The sequence below is a fragment of the Anabrus simplex genome, chromosome X (genome assembly GCF_040414725.1).
Source record: "Anabrus simplex isolate iqAnaSimp1 chromosome X, ASM4041472v1, whole genome shotgun sequence".
Taxonomy (NCBI): domain Eukaryota; kingdom Metazoa; phylum Arthropoda; class Insecta; order Orthoptera; family Tettigoniidae; genus Anabrus; species Anabrus simplex.
Window position 1 is genome coordinate 185,468,702 of NC_090279.1, and position 22,833 is coordinate 185,491,534.

The window sequence follows — 22,833 nt, forward strand, 5'->3', positions numbered from 1 at the left end:
TAAAACTAGCTTTGACAAAATCATCAAAGAAGTTGACCTTTGTAGGAAACATCTGGAATTTTCACATGACATTTGAGCTGTGTGAAAAGACTTGCCAATATTTTTGGCAAGTATATGGGTTTAATCACTCTCCTGCAGTGAATTCATAGCAACTACCACAAGAAACGTTTGAACATAGGAAATGGTGCAGTGACCTGGAGATAATGAACAGGATAACAAGCAAAAGTAACATGATCGATAGTAGCTACAGTATTATGGTAAAATGCGAGATATTAGGATATCTACCATTGAAGATTCATAAAACATGCTAGGTTCGTTTCCAGTATTATTTAACAAATTTTTTACAAATATATAAATTTCTGCTTAACATTTCTTTCAATTCAAAACAAACAGTTGGGTCACTCAGAGAAACATATTATCACGTCCTTCTTACACACACATTGCAATTTTTATAAAAATATATATACGTTTTCTTTTTTTGCTTTCAATACCGTGGATCACACAAAGAAACATATACCTTGTATTTCTTATATGCATTGCGATTACTCTGTTTTAATAAAGTATGCAATATTTGCCTAGCTGTAGTTTAGCTTCCTCACCTGAAAACATCATATTTATCCACCCTTAGTGAATTAAGGAACGGTATTGCATCTTTGACTGAAAACATTTCACTCTTTTATTAATTAATATAAAATTTAAAGCCTGAAATAACATTTTTGCTATTTTTATGAATGTGAGTTGGAAGTCTTTGGAAGCAATTAAAAGGAGAAAATTATACAACTAAAACTCATACCAGTATCTGAAGGAATCTCACATAGGGTGGTATAGTTCATGAACAAAAGTACGATTTTCCTGAATGACGATAGTAGCATTTTATGCCATTGGTGTAATCTGTGAAACAGGGAGGCTGGTTCTATTCACTTCTTTAACCTGTGCTTAGTTCTCAAGTGACGAACAAAACAATCTTGGCGGATGAAAGCTCGACCACATTCATCACAGGCAAGAGGTGGCTCCTATAAAGTAAAGAAAGATAGATAATCATAACAATACAGCTCTTTGATAATTAGATTTTAAAATCTGATAGCAGTACAAAATAGTTTAGCAGTGTCAAACATTGCAATTACATTCTTAGTCTGGATTGGGCAGCATTTGCTGATGTTTTAAAAGCATTTAGCTTAGAGATGAATGTTGAGTCAGCGATCATACTTTACAGTTTGGCTCGACTGTAAAAACCCTAGTAAATAAGCAGATCTGTATTATAGTTCTGGACATCCGATGCAAAAGGTGGTTCTGAAGACATGAGTCTCATTGCTGCAAGGACTGACAGCTTTATATAAAAATAAGAGTGATATCGTCCATCAATTGGAACATTCCCTTCTCTAAGAAATTCACTTCAAAGTTCATACATTTCCTATCGTACAAAGAATACTGTATCTGTAAATGGTTGCAAGAAGGGCTGCGTAAGAAAATGAGAAAACATGAACAAGTCTTAGCTGGAAATCGCACAACATTTAAACAAGCTTCTTTGGAAGAAGTTCTCTAAAGGCTAAGGGACAGAATCCTAACAGGAAAAAAAGGTTTAGATGTTATAAGAGGTAGCCTATTCGGCAATTGCCTGCACATTCACAGAAACACATACAGAAGCAAACTGGATGAGGAAATCAAGTCAACTCTTGTATTTACCCTATGTTCCATCCAACAGTGACAGGAATCCAATCAAGTTAAGTAAGTCAATCAAACTTTTGACATGTTGTTCTAATTGTTGACACCTGCAGTTTAATTTCTGGCATACCTTGTCCACTGTACTGCAGTCTATTTGAAATATCGTCAACCTGTGCCGTACATAACACACAACAATGTGGTACACATAGAACATAACTTTAGTTCAACAGACTGTGGAAGCTTTAACTCCAATAATATTACAGTACAGTGTTGATTATCCAAGTCCTGACTAACTGAGGTTCTGTGTTATCCGAGCCTGTTAAAAAGAAATTTTAAAAATTGTGCTGCCATCAGTGCCAAACAATTCAGTTGTTTCAAAAATTCAGTTCCCAGAAGGAAACCATAATTTAATTTCATTGACTGCAAATGTTAAAAACGTTTAACATCTTTAGGCCTTTTCAATTGTGAAATTACCAGCGTTTCGCCCCAGTCTAGCAGTAGGCTCATCAGTTAGATTGCTACACATTTCCAAGACGCTGTCGGCTAGTGCGCCATTGAGACACTACTCCTTTGTAGGAAAATGCAGTTATAGTGCACTAGGGAAAACATGTGATTAAGTTTCTGGAAGGAAACTATAATTAAATTTCATCAATTGCAAATGTTGTCAGTTGTTTCATGGCTCAAGTCTAACTGCTCTCTCCTAATTTGTATCAACAACTAAACTGTTTTGCGGGTCAAGTCAGTTGGCACTAACTGCTATCCAACTGCTATATAATGGCTTGATTTGTCAGTACCGTAATGAATATGTTGCCTGTTAGTGAAAGGAATGAAAATGTGTGGTAGTATCACTAGAAGATCAGTTTAATGCTGTTAAACGGGTAGATTACAATGAAGCAATTCACCCTGTGCTTAGTTCTCAAGTGACAAACAAAACAATCCTGGCGGATGAAAGCTCATACATCACAGGCAAGAGGTGGCTCCTATAAGGTAACAAGAGTGGAATAGTCCATCAATTGGAACATTCCCTTCTCTAAGAAATTCACTTCAATTCAAAGTTCATACAATATTTGCCTGCTGCCATTTCTTGATGGATACAGTACTTTTGCATCCATCTCTTGGCACAGGCCAGAGTAAAGTGTAGCTTCCACCAAATTTCCAGTCTCATCCATGGCTGTGACAATATGGAAGCTGCTGGGGTATGGGTGGTGATGAGTAATGACATTCGGAGCACGGCTAGTGCATCTGAGTGTTATGAAATGTGTTGCTCATAGGGTCAGTCGTGCTGCAATAGCACTTTCTGACCCAGTGAGGAAAGCAATGGTAAACTACTTCACTCCTCGTCTTGCCTAGTACACCTCATTTTGGTGCTGCCATTGGTTTTTTCGGTTTCCTTATAACCGCATAACCTTTGGTGGTGCTATTTGAGGATCCAACCAGCCTCTGGGCTGATGACCTAACAGACACACAGACATTTCCTATCATTCAAAGAATACTGTATCTGTAAGTGGTTGCAAGAAGTGCTGTATAAGAAAATTTGAAAACCTGAACAAAAGCAAAGCAAAAGTCGGTAATATTTTTTTTTGCTAGTGGCTTTATGTCGCACCGACACAGATAGGTATTATGGCAAGGATGGGATAGGAGAGGCCTAGGAGTTGAAAGGAAGTGACCGTGGCCTTAATTAAGGTTCAGCCCCAGAGACGGTGTTGCTAAATTAACATGAGGCTTAAGTCTGGCTTGATAGCTCCAGTCAATGAAAACAACATAGGTGGGATTTGAACATGAACCTCTGACCTGATAGGATCACACCATACAAAATACGCTAGGGTTACACGGGCTGAAACCCAAGGCATGTTTGTGTTTGATGCCAATTTCTCGGCAAGGTACTCAAGCCAGTCTTTAGCTACATTTGAAGATTTAGCAACATACAAAAATACTTTTAGAGTGGGCATCCAAAGTGATCTAATTGGCTAAATTCAGCAACTTATAGGATGACAATGGTGCGAGATATAATTACATTTTTCAAATTATTTATCAGTACGACCAATCCTCTGACCCTCATATATCCCGTTTACGTTGTTTCCGACCACCCTTTATAAGAATTGATTGTGTGATTTAAAAACCTGGATTTCTTGCTGGTTTACTGTGTACCTTAACGTTATTAGCCCCATCACCTTTAAATTAGTCCTCTTTTGAGACTAGACATCAATTCCAGCAATAGTGCCACAATTGGAAGCATTGTAGAAAGTCATTTTCTTGCAGCATGTTCAAAATGGACTGAATTCAATTTGAATTTCCATCATCACCTTAAATCTCACAGAGTGCAAGGTTGAGCAAGACAGGGAGGATGGGGCATCAAGATCATGTTATTCTTGGCCAAAAACCATTGATTCAGAAGAGCAGTATATGCAGGTGCACTGGCTTGGTGAATGACCTCTATCTTGTTTCACCACTGATCAGGTCAGTTTCTCCTTATACCTTCTTGCAGATATTTTGAAACTTAACTTCACCATGGAAAGCAGCATTAGCTATTTGACCAGATGGAACAAACTCCTTCTGGACATTTCCTTTCTGATCAAGACACCATTGAACACATGCCCTTGGTGTTGCTTTGAAATTCTCTTGGTTTTTTCGTTGAGTTGACACCAGACTATTACAGTGAATGGATGTCTCTTGGTTTTGCAGCATAGATGTAAACCCGAGTTTCATCACTTGTAATGATATGGGAAAAATATAACATTGGAAGATTGTTCTTTGAGGTCCGAGCAAGTTTCAAAACTTTGTTCGTATTATTCATTACTCACGAGTCTGGGCACAAAATTTGATGACACACAGTGCATGTGAATATCTTCCATTAGAATTTTTTGACAGGTTCCACGACTGATTTCCACAGGTGCACAGAATTTATTGATGGCTCAATGACTGTCCGATACATTTTTGTGATCATTTCTTGTGTTAATTTTTAGTCTGGTCATCCAGTGTTGACTTTATCATGAATTAATGTTGTGCCCTTTAAGCTGAAGAACCTCTCAAATATTTGGAAATATCCCACAGTCTGTTCCCTAGCATTTCATAATTTTTGGAAGATGCTTTCCCAAGCTTGAAACAGAATTTGATCGAAAGATGCTGTTCACATAGCGTCACTTGCGATCTATGAGCACCAATCAGAAGGGTAAATGGAAGCGATCCAATACTTCGAAGAATTCACGTATCACCAAAAGAAAGGGAAGGATCACAAAGGGTGTGAAAATTAAAGACTCCTTATCCAAGGCTGTTGATACGGTAGATTCTGGGAGACCAGTGATAAAAATGAAGGCTCACAGTCCACGGAATTAGCTGGTTGTCGGCACACTTCCTAATCATACCACAGCGGTACTACTTTTGGCATGCAACAATAACAATGATAACAATGGTCCATATGAGAGAAGGACAGTCCGGTAATCAAGTGATGAGACATGTTTTCCATCCAAAAGTTTGCTATTATACCAGTAAAAGTAGTTATGTTTTCTATGACATTTTACTCACCTTTCTATGGGTTAACTGGTGAATTCTTAAAGTAGACTTTGTTCCAAATGCCTTCTGACATGTAGGGCACTTGTGAGCTACAACATAGAAAATTTGAATGAGAAGGTGCACGACATATTCAATAGTCGTATGAAATTCAAACAGATAAAAAAGGAGGATATATGAGTGTTTTAAGCAGTGAATGTCTGTCACTCATTATTTTTGCAATGTTGAGAGTTCAGGAGCCCTAATTTTTAATTGAATAGAAATAAATATTTCATTTAATGTGATAAGGCTAGATATACCTGGAATTCTCACCATTTCAGATGTGCTAGAGACAGAAAAGTTGCCTCAGGTTAATGGCATTATTTCCAGTTACTCATACAAAGCTTTTCACTTTTCTTTACCAAGACAAACGTTTCTTAACCTTCTTTCTTTTTTTTTTACGATTAGTTATATGTTGCACCAACATAGATAGGTCTTATGGCAATGATGGCATAGGAAAGTGCTAGGAGTGGGAAGGAAGTGGCCGTGGCCTTAATTAAAATACAGCCCCAGCATTTGCCTGGTATGGAAATGGAAAACCATCTTTAGGGCTGCCGACCATGGATTTGAATCCATTATCTCCTGAATGCAAGCTCACAACTGTGTGCCCCTAACCACATGGCTAACTTGCTTGGTCCTTAAACTTTTTAAATGCCATGCCTGTTTGCAGTGGGTATCCTAAGAATGCAACCAGCTTTATGACCAAATTGCACAGCTGAATAAAGAGGAGTGGGGCTGAGTTGCTCAGCCAAGCCGGTTGAGGCACTGGCCTTCTGGTCCCGATTTGGCAGGTTTGATCCAGGCTCAGTCCAGTGGTATTTGAAAAGTGCTCACATATGTCAGCCCCATGTTGGTAGATTTACTTGCAAGTAAAAGAATTCCTTGGGACACAATTCCGGCACATCGGTGTCTCTGAAAACCATCAAAGTAGTTAGTGGGACATAAAACATTATTATTATTATGTGATATAGAAGTTGATTCTCATAGGGAACCTGAAATATTTGTCCTGAATGAGTAAATTTATAATATCAATATAGTTGGTCCGTTATTGGACATTATAAATTTTCCGGCTAACTCATTCCTCTTTGCCAGTGTTTTGTCCCAGTGTGCTACAACTGTATTGGTATTACATTATTATTGATAAAGGAGAGGGTAATCACACTCCTGGCAATTATAGCAACAGTTGGGAGGAGCAAATCCACATTCTTTAGTACTCGATGGGTTAATCATTTCTAGTTCTTTCTTTCTTTCTTTCTTTCTTTCTTCCTTCCTCCCTTCATCTTGCTTTCCAAAAGTGTTATATTTACGAGCCTAAAGGAATCTTTTATTTTTCTCAACTATAGTGTGTATTCCATTTCTTGAGCTAATACACTGGCCTTGAAACGGTCAAAGCCTTTTATTGTTTCTTTTTTCAGCAACGTAGTGGAGAATGTTCATAAAATGTACACTGAATCATCAATCAATGACACCCAACTCTGACCAGCTGGGTTGCACAGTTAGTCATCTTCTGAATTTAAAGATACACATCTTGGCAAAGTTAGAAAAAATATGCTGAGAACAGGCTTTGTCAGCACTGAGATTGAGATCCATGATCTAAAATTGCAGCTACCCTACTTCTTCAGGTGGTATAAATTCATGTTCTTGGATAAAAAGGAGGGTAATGTTTTGATATCTGAAATATTTTCATAAATGCAGTATGGAGAATTCTGAAAACATTTTGAGGCAATTTTAATTATTAGATAAGTAATGTAGATTATCTTATTAAAGGGAAGTACAACTAGCCAACTGAAATGTATTAACTTTATTCTCTGAGTTAGCTATGTACTATGTGTCATATAGCTGTAAGCCTGCATATGAGGTGATGATTTTGAAACCCACCAATGGCAGACCCGAAGATGGTATAACATGGTTTCCCATTTTCACACCAGCAAAAGTATGAAAGGATTTTTTAAATTTCAGTCATTTCAATCCAATACATTCTCCTAAGTTTTCTGAACAAAATGTAATATATCGATGGCCTAGAATGAAAACCATGTATCTCACAAAGTTCTTCCTATCCATTACTTCCCTTAAGACTGGTTACGCCTCCCAGCCACACATGAATACGCAGTCCATCAGAACAATGTTCGTTGTGTTCTTTATTCCTATGCCGACGTGTGAAGGAAAATAAACCTTATCGTCCCGTACTATAGGAAAGTATGTCTGCGTGACGTATTTACTGACTCCTACAGTAAAATTTTATAAGGTTCATTTTCCTTTACGCATCAGCATAGGAAAATCCAATGAACATTGTTCTGATGGACTGCATATTCATGTGTGGCTAGGAGGTGTGAGTCTTTAGGGAAATAATGGATAGGAAGAACTTTTTGAGATATGAGGTATTCAATCTAGGCCATCGATATTTCTATTATTTTATGTGCTTTTTGTTGTAAAACTTTTCTTTTAAAAAACTGCGTGTTGTTATGTTCTAATATTAAATTTGGCCTTGAAATACATTTTTCTCGATACTATATTCCTTGTCAACCTAGATACATTTTTCAGTAACTATCCAGGCATTGAAAGCTGAGATTTGTGCCATATATTTTTAGAGGTCCTTATAAGATTTGAAACATAAAAAAATTATGTCCTTGGGTCCAAAAGCTTCCATGATATTAATTTTTTTTATTGCTCAAAATTTTGATGGCTGAGATAATTATTTTCTCTATTTAAATCTACTTCAGTTAGAAAGTTGGCTTTACTTTTAACCTTTGAGTTCATATTTTCTTTTAACAATTTCTTGGAAACTGTACCAGAAAATTTGAAATTTTTGTGGAATTACATTTTTGGTTGCGAGCATAATTAATTTTCATGAATTTATTTTTATTATTAACATATACAAGTAATAAAGCATGAATAAAACATTCATTCCTAATTTCATTAAAATAGATTGTGGGTATCCATTTATTCAGGAAGAAATAAATTCTCAACTGCCTGTTTTCATGCAAAAGTGTCACAAGTAGTTTTGACTAACGTCACAAAACACTATTTATTTTACATCCATAAAACTTGGCTGTATTTCAGTTTCTTGACTACTTCATAATTCATTATCACTAATTCTACAGTATAAAGATTGAAACTGAAAAATTAATTCCTATGCACAGTACAGTATCATTATATGTTGAAATGGGAAGCAAATTGAAATTTTATTTATGTTGTAAATTAGAACTGTTTGTTGGCCTAAAACGATTCCATGCTTTCCTCATCAGCATTATTGACCTTCTGTCAAATCCTAATGATTAATCTCACCGGCAGTACCTAAGTACTGATTAACTTAAAATGTGCTGTCACTTATGCTGTCCCACACTCACCTGCACCAATTTAAATTTTTTTCTTTTTCACTCGTTATCGCTCATTTTTGAGTATTAATCAACACTATCTAGTAATTATAACTCTATTTTAGACTAGTTTTGAATTCAATTTCAGGAAAGAAAGTCTACAACAGCTAAAACACAAACATCTGCAATGTCACCAAACTTTCTGAAAAGAACATCACCATGGAAATCGCGCTTAGCAGAAAAACATTAGTTTTTTTTAAATTCCAAACCCCTGTGTTAAGCCTAAATAAGGGCCCTGTGTATTTGCTCCTGATATCTATCAGGTCATATCAATAACATAATCTGAACTATAAGATCGCAAAAGCGAGTAATTTTAAATTCTGGATAAAAAAGTATTTTGCTCTTGTGGAAGCAGATGAGTTCTGGATAAACACGCATAATGCTTGGCTAAGGTTAAGATCAGTAATTATACAAAGAATTAAAGTTCAATAAGAATGCAAAATTATTATAACTCTTGAATACCTTTCACTCCAGAATGTGATATAAAATGACGAACAAGATCCTCTCTGCGAAAGAAAGCCCTCTTGCACTGTGCACACTGATATGGATCATCTCCTTCATGAATAAATCTTATATGAGCTGTGAGACGAGACCGGCGGTTAAAGGGCTTGCTGCAATACTGGCAAATGAACTCGGTCTCACCTAAAAGGAAAGTAATGATAAGTATAAGCGAAGTATTTGCAATAAGAAATTAATAGGGGCAAGTGAAAATGTTTATTACAACAGTTTTACAAAATATTCTATAAGCTATAGAGTAGCCCAAAGTTTTATTTACCGGGCGAGTTGGCCGTGCGTGTAGAGGCGCGCGGCTGTGAGCTTGCATCCGGGAGATAGTAGGTTCGAATCCCACTATCGGCAGCCCTGAAAATGGTTTTCCGTGGTTTCCCGTTTTCACACCAGGCATATGCTGGGGCTGTACCTTAATTAAGGCCACGGCCGCTTCCTTCCAACTCCTTGTCCTTTCCTATCCCATCGTCGCCATAAGACCTATCTGTGTCGGTGCAACGTAAAGCCCCTAGCAAAAAAAAAAAAAGTTTTATTTTATTTTATTTTCTAAAATTTGAAACATCCTGATATTCAACCAAAACCCCCTGTGGGTGGGGGTGGTAGAATAACGGTATCCTCTGCCTGTCGTAAGAGGCGACTAAAAGAGGCCCCAGGAGCTCTGAACTTTGGAGCGTGGGTTGGCGACCACGGGGCTCTTAGCCGAGTCCTGACATTGCTTCCACTTACTTGTGTCAGGCTCCTCACTTTCAACTATCCTATCCGACCTTCCTTGGTCAACTCTTGTTCGTTTCCGACCCCGGCGCTATTAGGTTTGCAAGGGCTAGGGAGTTTTTCACTTTCACGCCATTCGTGGCCCTTGTCTTTCTTTGGCCGATACCTTCATTTTTCGAAGTATCGGACCCCTTCCATTTTTTCTCTCTGATTAGTGTTATATAGAGGATGGTTGCCTAGTTGTACTTCCTCTTAAAACAATAATCACCACCACCACCATTCAACCAAAACTGACCGGTGTGACGACATACTGTTGTAATGAAATGTACGGATACTCGAGTTTAAGCCTTATTTAAAAATGCACTGGTGGAACCATCTCAAACCTAACTGAACCTAAATATGTCTGCATTTAAGAATGGTAGGGCTTATACACTATTCTTGGACATGTTCGTTGCTTCAGAAATTCTAATGGGAAATAAAAAAGAACATAATATTGGGCCTTCTATGAACAAACTTCGAATAACAACGTACTGTATAATCATAATAAAATTTCAACATATCATAGCCCTAAGTGTTCCTAACGAGTTTCCAGAATTACAAACTACTATTGTGATTGCTTAGCATGTTGTTAGCAATTTAACATTAAACGGGTTCCACAGCATTACAAGTTCACGTGAAGTTGTCCTTAATATAATAATGAATGCCCTAATTATTATTTTCATAAAAGTATTTTCATAAACCTTTGTACCTCCTGCAAACTAAGGTTATACAGTTATAATTATTCTGTAACTAGGATTAATACTGAATATTAAAAAAAGAATACAAGTGAACCAAACTCGCGTATCCATACTTCTGAATTTGAGAGTAAGCGTAAACTTACCCGTGTGGCAGAGGGTATGAAGTCGGAGTTGTGAAGGATGTTTAAAGGCCTTGCCACAGTACTCGCAGACATGTTGCTTTACCCCAGTGTTTGTTTGCAGGTTGCCTTTTGGAGATTCCTTGGGAAGAATGAACACAATCATGGCATATTTAAGTAACAAATATGAGTCTAAATAGGAGTTAAAACTTAGGCATAAGTGTGAAATATTTTTAGAGAAGTGGCAGCTTAGAAAGATGAAACAAACTGTTTGTATTTAAGTAAGGCCACAAACACACAAAATCTAATCTGAAACTACCGGTATTTATGTCCTTTGTTACTAATCACAAGAGAGTGGCTCATACTTATTACAGTAGGCCTACCTTGTGACTGTATTTAAATGCTTTTTAAAGGGAACCTCTGCCGGCCTCCCTCTCGCCCAGAGGGCCCGGGTTCGATTCCCGGCCAGGTCAGGGATTTTTCTTTCGACCTGAGGGCTGGTTCAAGGTCCACACAGCCTATGTGATTAGAATGTAGGAGCTATCTGATGGTGAGATGGCGGCCCCAGTCTCAAAAGCCCAGAATAACGGCTGAGAGGATGCGTCGTGCTGACCACATGGCCCCTCGTAATCTGTAGGCCTTCGGGCTGAGCAGGCCACAGCCCTTTCAAGGGCATTAAGTGCCATGGGGGGGGGGTAAAGGCGACTTGTAGGGGCTTTCAACTCGGAACCATGGGTTGATGACAATGGCTCCCCTAGCTGAGTTTGATATAGCTTCACATTACTTGTCGCTGGGCAGGCCACAGCCCTTTCAAGAGCGTTAAGTGCCATGGGGGGAGGGGTAAAGGGGACCTGTAGGGGCTTGCAACTCGGAACCATGGGTTGATGACAATGGCTCCCCTAGCTGAGTTTGATATAGCTTCACATTACTTGTACCACAATCCTCACTTTCAACCTTCCTTCATCAACTGTTGGTTTTTTTCTGACCCGATGATATCAGGATAGCAAGACCTAGGGAGTCACTCAATTTCACGCCCTTCCCTTTCTTTTTTCTGATACCCTCTGTTTTGAAGGGTTTGGTCGCTGGGACGGGCGGTAGAATACATCCATGATATCACCTGCCTCTCATAACAGGCAACAGAAAGGGACAACCCCCCCCCCCACCTCGAGGCTCTTATCCTTGAAGAGTGGGTTGATGAATACAGGGTTCCGAACCAAATCTTGCATTCCTTTAATTTCGTTGTGGTAGCCTTTTCATTTTCTTCTCTATCCAACCTGCTTTGGTGATCTCTAGTTCTTTTTTAACCCTGGCAGTAGAGTATTAGGTTTATAAGATCTCAGGTATCTTTCATTTTCACACTCTTCCCTTTCCCATCTGATGGCCTCTTTCTTTGAAGCGTCGGTCTTCTTCCATTTTTACATCCTGAGAATGGTGGTGGTGGAGTACATCTGCGGTACCTCCTGCCTGTCTTAAAAGGCATCTTAAAGTGGGACAGGGGCGCTCAGTTAGGGAGCACGGGTGGGCGAGCACAATTCCCTGAGCAGAATCTGGAATTTCTTTCACTTATGCCATGTTCCTCGATCTTTCCTATCTGACTCCCTAGATGAACTCTTTTGATCTGGATGGTGTTAGGTTTGAGAGGCCTAGGGAGGCTTTCATTCTCATACCCTTCATTGTCCTTTCCTTTCTTTTGTTGATACCTTCATTTTCTGAAGGGTTAGACTGCTTCCTTTTTCCTTTGTGATTAGCATTATTAATACAGCCATAAGACATATTTATGTCAAAATGTATAAGGTATAAAAGAATGGAAATTGCATTTTATACATTTTTCCTAGCCTATATTTCTAAGATAGAAACTAATTTTTCCAGAATTTTTTTGGAAGTTTCTGAATAATATACTGTTAGAGATTTAGGCTTACTAGGAAGCGCTTATGACTAGATCTTTTTGGATGCTCGCTCTCATTCCCAATACCTCTTGACCGGGCGAGTTGGCCGTGCGCGTAGAGGCGCGCGGCTGTGTGCTTGCATCCGGGAGATAGTAGGTTCGAATCCCACTATCGGCAGCCCTGAAGATGGTTTTCCGTGGTTTCCCATTTTCACACCAGGCAAATGCTGGGGCTGTACCTTAATTAAGGCCACGGCCGCTTCCTTCCAACTCCTAGGCCTTTCCCATCCCATCGTCGCCATAAGACCTATCTGTGTCGGTGCGACGTAAAGCCCCTAGCAAAAAAAAAAAAATACCTCTTGAGCCCTGCTATTAGTTTTTCCTTTCTTTCTTGTGAAGGAGGTTGTGTTTTACTTTAGGATTTAGGTAATTATTTCAAAGGTCAGGGGGCACTACGTGTAGGGGGCTTGTCCTTTTCCCCTGGCCTTCCATAGATACTGTAAAGGTTTATGGTAAATAAATAATGAATGAATGAATTTAACAACCTTCGTTAGAGGAGACCACGAGATTAAAAAATCTGGGGTGGTCTGGGACATTAGTATCAGAAATCCCAGCAGAAGCTAAGTCTTCTTTCTTTTTACTTTATTGAGCCACATGCTTTCAGTCTTGTATATGTTGATGAGTGAGATCTTCTCCATAAGCATGCTGTTGTCCATTCTCAGAAGGTGCTCGTAAAATTTCAGTCGCCCACGTCGCATGCTAGTGTTGGCCATTTCCAACTGTTGGTACAGTTCAGAGATTGCTTTCAGTCAGTAGGTTCCAGCTGGGAGCATTCTTGGACCATTAATTTTTCTGGGAGGATATGTTTTTCGACATTTTTCCAGGTCCCTAACCACAAATATCACTGTCGTTATTGCTTGTATGATAAATATATATAAAACATAAAAGACAGGAAATTATATTATGCACAGTTTTTATTTTATACAGTTTTCCAATACACCTAATACTAACGTTTACACTCTGGAGGACTGATGTAGCAATCAGGAGAGATATGTGCCATCTAGCCAGTGGACTACCATTAGCAGTCATGTGGGAGCGATGCCACACCACTGTTGGACTAATGTAGAATTTGTGTGTTGTTTGGCATTTTTTTGTTTTTTGCTATGGTAGAGTGCTGGAAGGCCGAGCTTCATGATATCTAGTGGTTGTCTTGAGAGTCTATAGTTACTAGCAGAGTTATCCAATATTGTGGTCAATCAGAGTGATCTCCCCGTGGGTGGAGGTGGCAGAATAACACCCACGGTATCCCCTGCCTGTTGTAAGAGGTGACTAAAAGGGGCCCTAGGGGCTCTGAATTTGGAAGCGTGGATTGGTAACAACAGTGCCCTTAGCCGAGTCCTGGCATTACTTCCACTTACTTGTGCCAGACTCCACTATTTAATCTCTCCTATCGAACCTCCCTTGGTCAACTCTTGTTCTTTTCCGACCCCGATGGTATTAGAGCACTCGAGACCTAGAGAGTCCTTAATTTTCACGCCCTTCATGGTCCTTGCCTTTCTTTGGCCAATAAATTTATTTTTCTAAGTGTTGGATCCCTTCCATATCTTCTTTCTGATTACTGCTATACAGGGTGAAGCGAAATTCGCGCGCTCGGGCGCCGCAGCGCGACTCCTCACATGCCATCAATAAAAAAATATCTCTCACAAAACTTCGTCCTGCGAGTATATCCGGCAGAAAAAGGACGTTGAAGAGTGGCAATCTGGCAACACTGTAACCACATGTAGGGTAACTACCTCTGTCAGATCATGTTAGTCATGCTGTACAGTTGGTGCAATGGATAGAGTTAGGGATAGCATGCATGGGGTTGAGGGGTCGATCCTGGGTTGAGGCGTATGTTTTTTATTTCGTAAATGTAGTCCAGGTGGTATGGTATCTGGCATTAAGAGAATAAATTCACGCCCACGACGTGGAAAGGGCGTCTTTCAGAGCTGACCAATGAAAATGACTGTTTGTCCATCTCTAGGATCGTAGTATGTAAGTGCAAATGGTTTCTAGACGACCTGCTGCAATCTCTGTTGACGATTAAGATGCCAGATACCATACCATCTGGACCACATTTACGAAATAAGAAACATTCGCCTCAACCCCTCGACCTCCTGCATGCTAACCCAAAACCCTATCCACTGCACCAACTGTACAGCACAACTGAAATGTGCTGACAGAGATAGTTACTCTACATGTGGTTACAGGGTTGCCAGACTGCCACTCTTCAACGTCCTTTTTCTGCCGGATATACTCGCAGGACGAAGTTTTGAGAGAGACATTTTTTTATTGCTGGCATGTGAGGAGTCGCGCTGCGACGCCCGAGTGCGCGAATTTTGCTTCACCCTGTATAGAGGATGGTTGCCTAATTGTACTTCCTCATAAAACAATAATCAACACCACCACCACCACAATCAGAGTGACCTTTTGGGCTCGTCATTTGTGGCGTAATTTCTGTTCATTGCGAACGCATTAGCACTTATACAGGTAGCTTCATTGCATTGTGGTACCTTATATCATAACGCACAAGAAACTGTATACCGCAGATGAAGCTGTTATTCTCAAATCATGAACTGACTTTTAATAAAATTAAGACTGGGATCCCATACAGTGGGCATAGCCAGCTGCCATAGGAGCCTGTCCCTAAGGCCATGCACCTGCTCTCGCTATGCTGGAGTGAAAAGTTGAACTGAGAAATTTATATTTCCTGTTTTGGCTTTGTTGATATTGCTAAGCTATTATATAATACATAACACAGTGCACAACCTGAACCTAAATACCAAGTTTCGAGAAACTGTGTTCCGCTGTTTTCCTATGAAGTTGTCACAAACAAACACAAAGACAAAAACTGAATTGAAACTAAGAAAGTAAGAGGCAAGAATTTTAAGTGTATAGACAAATACATAATTTTACTTATATAGATGCTGTTATGAATTTATGCAATTTGTCACACTTTTAACTCTTAGCCCTCCATTTTTTTCTGAACACGTTTGCCTCTCAAGCTCCATTTAAAAATCTGCTTACAGAGGGGTAAGTGACTGGACAAACATAAAGGTAGCATATTTATAAAAATCAAATAAAACATACAAATTAAATATAATACAAGTATAATACAATACTCAAGTGCAATGTTCAGCCTTTTTAACCCTGAAATTATGTCAGACAGTCATATTTTCATCGGTAATTGAACTTTGTCTGGAACTTTGCAAAGCACTCACCAGGATATAATCCAGGCTTTGTTGTACATGCATTACAGACAAACACTATTGCACGTTTTCGTCCCTTCACTTCTAGGTCATTGAAAACTGCAGTCGTGTGAGGTGTGAACAGCCATTTAGGGGAATATGGTAACCTTCTGAATGTTCACATTGGCATACCGGTTAGTTTCGCTTACAACTTCCATCAATAACCCGTCAGTCACGAATAACTGTAAAGACTCAATTTCACTCTTAGGTTTAGTTTCATGGTGTGATTTTTAACTAGACATATCTGTGAGTGGGATTTGTTTGAAGTCTAAATCCAAGTCATAGTAATCCTTCCAACCATCAGTAGAGGCATCACCACTGTCATTTCGTATAATTATCTCGTTGTCGGTGTCTTCAACACTGAATTCACTAATAAGATCTAATTCCACAATAACTTCATCACCACTTAACCGTTTAAGTGCTGAGTTAGCAGTTGACTGTTTGATACCTCAGTGCCGAGTTTTTTCATTTGTATGAAAAAAAAATTGTAGAAGCTTAATGTTTATAAACGTTGGTTCTTTATAAATCGAAACACAAATGGAAAATCCTACACTTATGTTCGACATTATTTTGAGAGAAAACAAAATTACACTTTTTGTGTCCATGCGTACATCATCTATATTCAAAATAAAGAGCCCAAAATAAAATTATTTCCTAAAATGTGTAGGCAACTAATACATGTAACTCCTTACAAGTACATAAGTTGATATTTTTAAATACATTCTAAATCTGGAATCTTATGACAGCTCAATGTTTTCAACTAGTTGTTTGTGATACCGATTTGTTTCAACAACAACCAGCTGCACCAACTCCAGCAGTACAATTTTTTTTTTTTTTTAATCCATGATTTTCGGGTTGTCATCAAACACTACTTGGCTCCCAGAGTCTGTCACAGTTACTTGAAATTCTGGTGGAGGAAAGTCATCTGTCTGCCATTAAAATAGTAATGAAGTAGCTCTGTTTCTTTCTCACTTACAATATTTTGAGCACTCTCTGTATAACTCTTCTTTCAAAATCGCTTAACAATTAATTAAAATCATCATTTTCCGCTGTGGTTAATAACTGAAAGTATTCTTTGAACTGAAATAACATCGCTGCAGTAGCAACTAGCTTGTTGTTCCACCATGGTTATTTACATCACAGATGAGCTCCACAGGTGTCTACACAAAGCTCTGTAAGTTACTGCCCAAAGCTATAAGCTGTGATCAGTTAGTTCTATATAATGCCCAACAGATGGCAGAACATGCCATAGGTTGAATCAGCACTCAAGAGTGAACCAGTAACTCAACCTCATGCACCGTCTATAGACGGGTGTAGCAATGCTGGACCCGCTGCATAAGCCCGTCTATAGGCGATAATTAAAAATTGATCGGATGAGTTGGCCATGTGATTAGGGGCACGCAGCTGTGAGCTCGCATCTGGGAGATAGTGGGTTTGAACCAGACTGTCGGCAGCCCTGAAGATGATTTTCTGTGGTTTCCCATTTTCACACCAGGCAAATGCTGGGGCTGTACCTTAATTAAGGCCACGGCTGCTTCCTTCCCATTCCTAGGCCTTTCCTGTCCCATCATCGCCATAAGACCTATCTGTATCGGTGCGACATAAAGCAAATAGCAAAAAAAATTAAAAATGGCTCCTATTATCGCTCAAATTAACATCACTTTCATTTAAAAGTCTCGCTAATTAATTCTCATGCTTCTCAAATGACGTCGTGTTGCTAAGCAACATCTGCTTACAAATTTGCATGGTCTTCAAAGAATCTTCCACTATGCATGAGTTCAAAGAGGTTATACCAATACAGGGCTTCAAATTATCGTTAACAGAAGGCAGTAGCTTACCGTATCTGTGATTCATGCATGTGTAACCCAACAAAGGACTTATACAGTGAAGAAAATATTGTCAGGCATTGCTCAACACAGGATCTGTGTGTGATAATTTCATTGTCGGCCATGACCTGCCGTGTGAGTTCTAAAGGTTAAGATTAAGGTAACTAGATGAAGTCACTGAGAGTTCTTAAAGATTTTTCCCTAATTAAAATACTATTTACCTGGGTTATATTTTCTTGTTTGTATGCTTCAGTATACCTTTCCTCTTCATGTAGTTCACTTGGGTCTATCTTGACCACAATCTCATTATCAGGAGCTAACTGAGATTCATATTCCTGAAAAATTGACATATAAGTGAAATGAATGTAGACTCATATAAAACTACCATTTGTGAAACAGGTAGAAATATTTTAAAATAGATAAATATTCTAATAGATCCAGGTTTTTTAAATTACGTCATATCAACGGCACCTGGCTGTGAAATTTTAATGTTTAAGTTCTATTTTGTACGTTGATATCCAAGAAACTATTTGTACCAAGGCTACCAAACTTTGCTCACATTTTAAAATCAGCTAGGCAATAAATACAACTAACCATCTCCCTTAGTTCACCAACAGGGTTGCAAATAGCAAGAAATGACATTTAAAACTTAACATTTCTGCCTTAATTTTAGGTACAATTTTAATCAAAGGCATTACATTATTAGCTCTTTTCATGCAAGTTCCAAGGACAGGGTCAGCAAGGGGATGAAGACAAAGGTGGCAGCTGGAAACAGGTGTTACTTTGTCTTCCAGAAGTTACCGAAGACAGCAACGCTGTCCAAAAGATTGAAACTCACCGTGTACTAGCTTATAATCCGTCCAGTCGTGCTGTATGAGTGCGAGATATGGGCTGTAAACAAGCACGACAAGAACTTTCTATGGGTGTGGGAGATAAAGATCTTGAGGAAGATATCTGGCGCAGTTCCCGATCGAGGAAAGTGGTGCATCGCGACCAACGAAGAAGTGTATGCCCTGTACGGTGACCTTGAGAAAGTCACAGAGGTCAAAAAAGGGGAGACTTCAGTACCTCGGACACATCATACGGATGGACTAGCACCGAGCAAGAAAGAAGATTCTTGACCAACATCCAGGAGGCCAACAAAGAAGGGGGAGCCCAAGGACAAGATGTTTGGACATCTTGAGAGATCTGGAGCTGTTAGGGATCCAGGGCTGGAGAAGGAGAGCTCTGGACCGAAAGGAGTACACAAGTGCTATTGTTGAAGCCAGGGCCCGTCATGGACTGTAGCACCAGGAGAGTGGGTGAGCGAGTAACCCCCTAACTGGGAACTAAATTCTCCAAATGTATTACCTTCCCTGAGTACATTTTCCCATTGTGTGATATTTAAATATTCCCTGCATTAATGTGTACATTAGTTTAACGTAATATGAGTGATAATTATGCAGCATTTGTGCCTATCCACTATCTGGCCTGGGATTGTGGTTCTTAGGTTAGGGTTAGCACCTAAAAATTGGTTGGCATACAAGTAAGTCTATTAAGCTAATAACTGGAATATATTATCATCTATGAAAGCACTGAATTATTCTTTGATGCTGAGTACATCACTAAAGACTATATTTATTGATTTTATCCCTGTAAAACCAAATCTTGGTCTTAGGGCACCATTTGAAATTCAATTTTATTTGCCATTTTCTCACAATAGATTCATGTGTTACACAATATTTTATTCATAATAAAATCTTGCCTCTGGAAATAAGTTTTGTACAAAATACTTTTCATACTTACATAAGTAGAGGACTCTTCTGTTTCTGACAACCACCTCGAGTCAGGTTCGCATTTGATAAAGATTGGCTCCTCCATAATCAACCATACAGGACTGTAAATATAAGAGCAATTGAAAAATCAATCGTAATGTTGCTGCTTTAATTAGGAGCATACACTCTGCATGTTTACAATCTTAATTGAGATGTGTGTTGTTTTAATTAATATATATTTAGGATAAGGCAACTTTCAAACATTTTCTCTTAGGGAAAATTTATGATAAGGAATTAAATCTCAGATCTCCACAAGCAGCTCCTCCATCATTTAACACTGTGAACAAACCACTTACAAAAATTCTAGTATACAACAATAATCAAACTGGCAGGATTTCAAAACAGACTTAAGAGTTTAAATTGTTGTAATTTGTGTTCCTGAACCATTTGGCATCTGGTAGTAGATATAATATTTTAATTTTACTTAGACAGAATTTGTATGTAGACCAATGTAATGTAACAAAGGAGCAAGTGATGAATAAATTAATTTATAGAACCTAAAACTTAATTGGAAACACGTGAGGATAAATACATCACGTCCAAGTAGGAGAAAAGATAATGACAAGCATGAAAACATAAAAAGAAGGAGGACAATCTCCACATACTGGTGTCTTCAGACAGACAGTTCTTTCTCACCCATTTCTTCTCAGCCCCTGAGCTTATTTTTGTTCTGTAGCTTCATCAGGAGTGCAGGTTACAAAACTCATCAAGGAGCCTCATTTTCAATCTTGATACAAAAAGTGTAGGATAAAAAAGAAAGCTGGATAAACACAGGAAATAAGAAAGTTTTATACACATATTTTCATGTTTGTCATTATCTCATCTTCCTGATGCTTCCTCTTTGGCCACTCACTTTTCACTGCCATTTACAGAAGGATAGGAAATGCAATGACGCTGAATTACATTGCATACCGTACTAACCAAAATCTTGAATTTAAAATTAATCCTACTTTACCAGTGGTTCCTCAGTTTCCAATGACAGTAGGACATGATGAAACAAAAGACAATAAAACAGCATATAATAACAACACTTCAAAAATTTCAAAAAACACATCACACATGACACTACAAATATTACTATTATTCTTTCATAACTTTTTTTTAATAAACTGGTAATATTACTTTCTTTGAATATTCGTATGATAACTGAAAACTTTTCAAGCTTATATGATTGAAACAGATCACTTCCATTTTGCTGACCTTTAATTAATCTCCTTATCTGTCCCAAAGAACCAGACTGGCCTCAATGCTGCACTGAAAAACACAAGGAAGATCCTGAAGCAGCACAATGCTTTACAAGCACTTTCAGTGTTCTCCCCAGAAGTTTTCATCAGTTGGGTGGGGAATACTACATAAGAAATGAACATGATAACATTTCAGTTTATTCCCCTCAGGGCATTGATAATATTATCAGACAGGTAAACATTAACTGTAAAACTGAACTATTTTACTATTATTGTCACAAACAAGATATAACAGAGTATTCTAAACTTTTAGTGTTCTACTGCTCCTTCACAATCATGTAACTCTGAGGCTTGCCATTTGGTTGCAGTGGAGTGCCAACGGGTTTATGACGTCATGCAAAATCAAGTCCGATTCCATGCTAATCTAACTCCAATGTGATTAATGCAATTATGTTGACAATGTCCGACTCGTTGGCTGAATGGTCAGCGTACTGGCCTTCGGTTCAGAGGGTCCCGGGTTCGATTCCCGGCCGGGTCGGGGATTTTAACCTTCATTGGTTAATTCCAATGGCCCGGGGGCTGGGTGTTTGTGCTGTCCCCAACATCCCTGCAACTCACACACCACACATAACACTACCCTCCAACACAATAACACGCAGTTACTTGGCAGATGCCGCCCACCCTTATCGGAGGGTCTGCCTTACAAGGGCTGCACTCTGCTAGAAATAGCCACACGAAATTATATGTTGACAATAATGATTTACAGTATTTTAATTTTAATTTGGAACACACACAATGACTCAAATATGTAGTAACTAGCAAATGTACCCATGCTTCGCAACGGTATTCTAAATTGTAGCCTATTCGGATTTCTCCATAAATTACTGTAAAGGCAGCGAATAAGATTATATTAAATTGCATGTCTCTTAGCGCTATCTGAGAAACAAAAAAGGGAGGATGCCATACGTTGTTTCCAATGTAAGGTAGGCATTGGGGAAGTTTTGAGGCTATATTTCCTACTACCAATCACAACTGAGTTCGGGAGTTTCTACTTTCTACTCTCTACGGCAGGCTCATTTGGCAACTGTCATTCACAATAGAGATGGAGATTTTTCATTATAAAGGCAGGCCCCTTTTCCTACTGCCAGTCACAATTAAGTTTGGAGGGATTTGATTATAATTGAGAAATGCAGCGCTATCTAACGTATCAACAATCGAGACATGACAATAAGTCATAGAACCAAAGTTGCACATCTCTCTAAATTGAGCGTTACTTCCCTCTGGCAAGCAGTCAGAGACGTTGCCATTGTAACCTGTAGGTTCGTTGTCGGTCACTCAATTCAGAGCGTGGGACCCGCAGAAAAAAATAATTTTCTCCGTCATTTGAAGAGTAAGCAAAATTATGAACATAACAAAAGTTATGGAGAAAATGGAAGAAAACTGTTCTGGTTTTCCTATAAACTCTATTCAGAGTTTTTAAAATCATATGCACATGAAAACCTTCCCCAGGATGAGTGTTCTCTAAATATGAAGTTTGGTTGAGATCTATCCAGCCATTTTGCCGTGATGGTGGAACAAACAGACACGAAAAATAAAAACCATGGATACGGTCTTGAGTTAACCTAAAATGGATAAATATCTGAAAAATTGGCAAAACAAATGAAATTACAGACAGCGGACCCCCTACAACTTTATTTATATAGATACTGTGACCAGCACATATCTAGGTTATGTTAGCCAGGCGATCTGTAAAAACGGCAGAGCAGTGCACCCATTAAAAAGATCCTAGGGAGAACACTGCATTTTACTGTAAACAAAAGCAGTGTACATTCCCTCATTAATTTTGGGTTGGTAGCAAAGCCTAACTGTTGTCACTTCCTCTATCTGAAATTAATGACAAATATTTTAGCAAGTGTTTCCATACTCCACCTTCCAAGCCTTCAGTAGTCAGTGGAATGTCTCATTTCACCTGCTGACAGCTGTCAATCAACTCCACATTGAGTTCTAGGTCTAAGCCTAATGAGCAGATTTTCACAGTTACCGAAACAAAAAATTTGCTACCTAAAAGACTATTCAAGGAACATACCTTCAGTGCCAAAGAGCTTGAAAACCTACAGTTCCGTTTTCACCACCAACACAAATCTACCCTAACTTTCCCTTCAATTCAGGCACCATTCCATC

General features: G+C 38.7%; 1 protein-coding gene across 3 annotated transcripts in view; it reads right to left on the reverse strand.

Moving 5' to 3' along the window:
• Positions 1-22,833, reverse strand: part of LOC136885964 (zinc finger protein 2) — a 39,710-nt gene continuing 16,877 nt past the window's right edge. Inside the window, exons 2-8 of one of the 3 annotated variants that reach the window (XM_067158667.2) lie at positions 20,669-20,722; positions 19,440-19,530; positions 17,876-17,989; positions 10,681-10,798; positions 9,045-9,224; positions 5,185-5,261; positions 1-1,013 (exon numbers count right to left, since the gene is read on the reverse strand). In XM_067158667.2, coding sequence (XP_067014768.1) covers positions 918-1,013; positions 5,185-5,261; positions 9,045-9,224; positions 10,681-10,798; positions 17,876-17,989; positions 19,440-19,514 — 660 coding nt within the window. In that variant the 5' untranslated portion in view covers positions 19,515-19,530; positions 20,669-20,722 and the 3' untranslated portion in view covers positions 1-917. Of the gene's footprint in view, positions 1,014-5,184; positions 5,262-9,044; positions 9,225-10,680; positions 10,799-17,875; positions 17,990-19,439; positions 19,531-20,668; positions 20,817-22,833 lie in introns of all 3 variants that reach the window. The other 2 variants (XM_067158668.2, XM_067158669.2) reach the window with 2 other exon arrangements.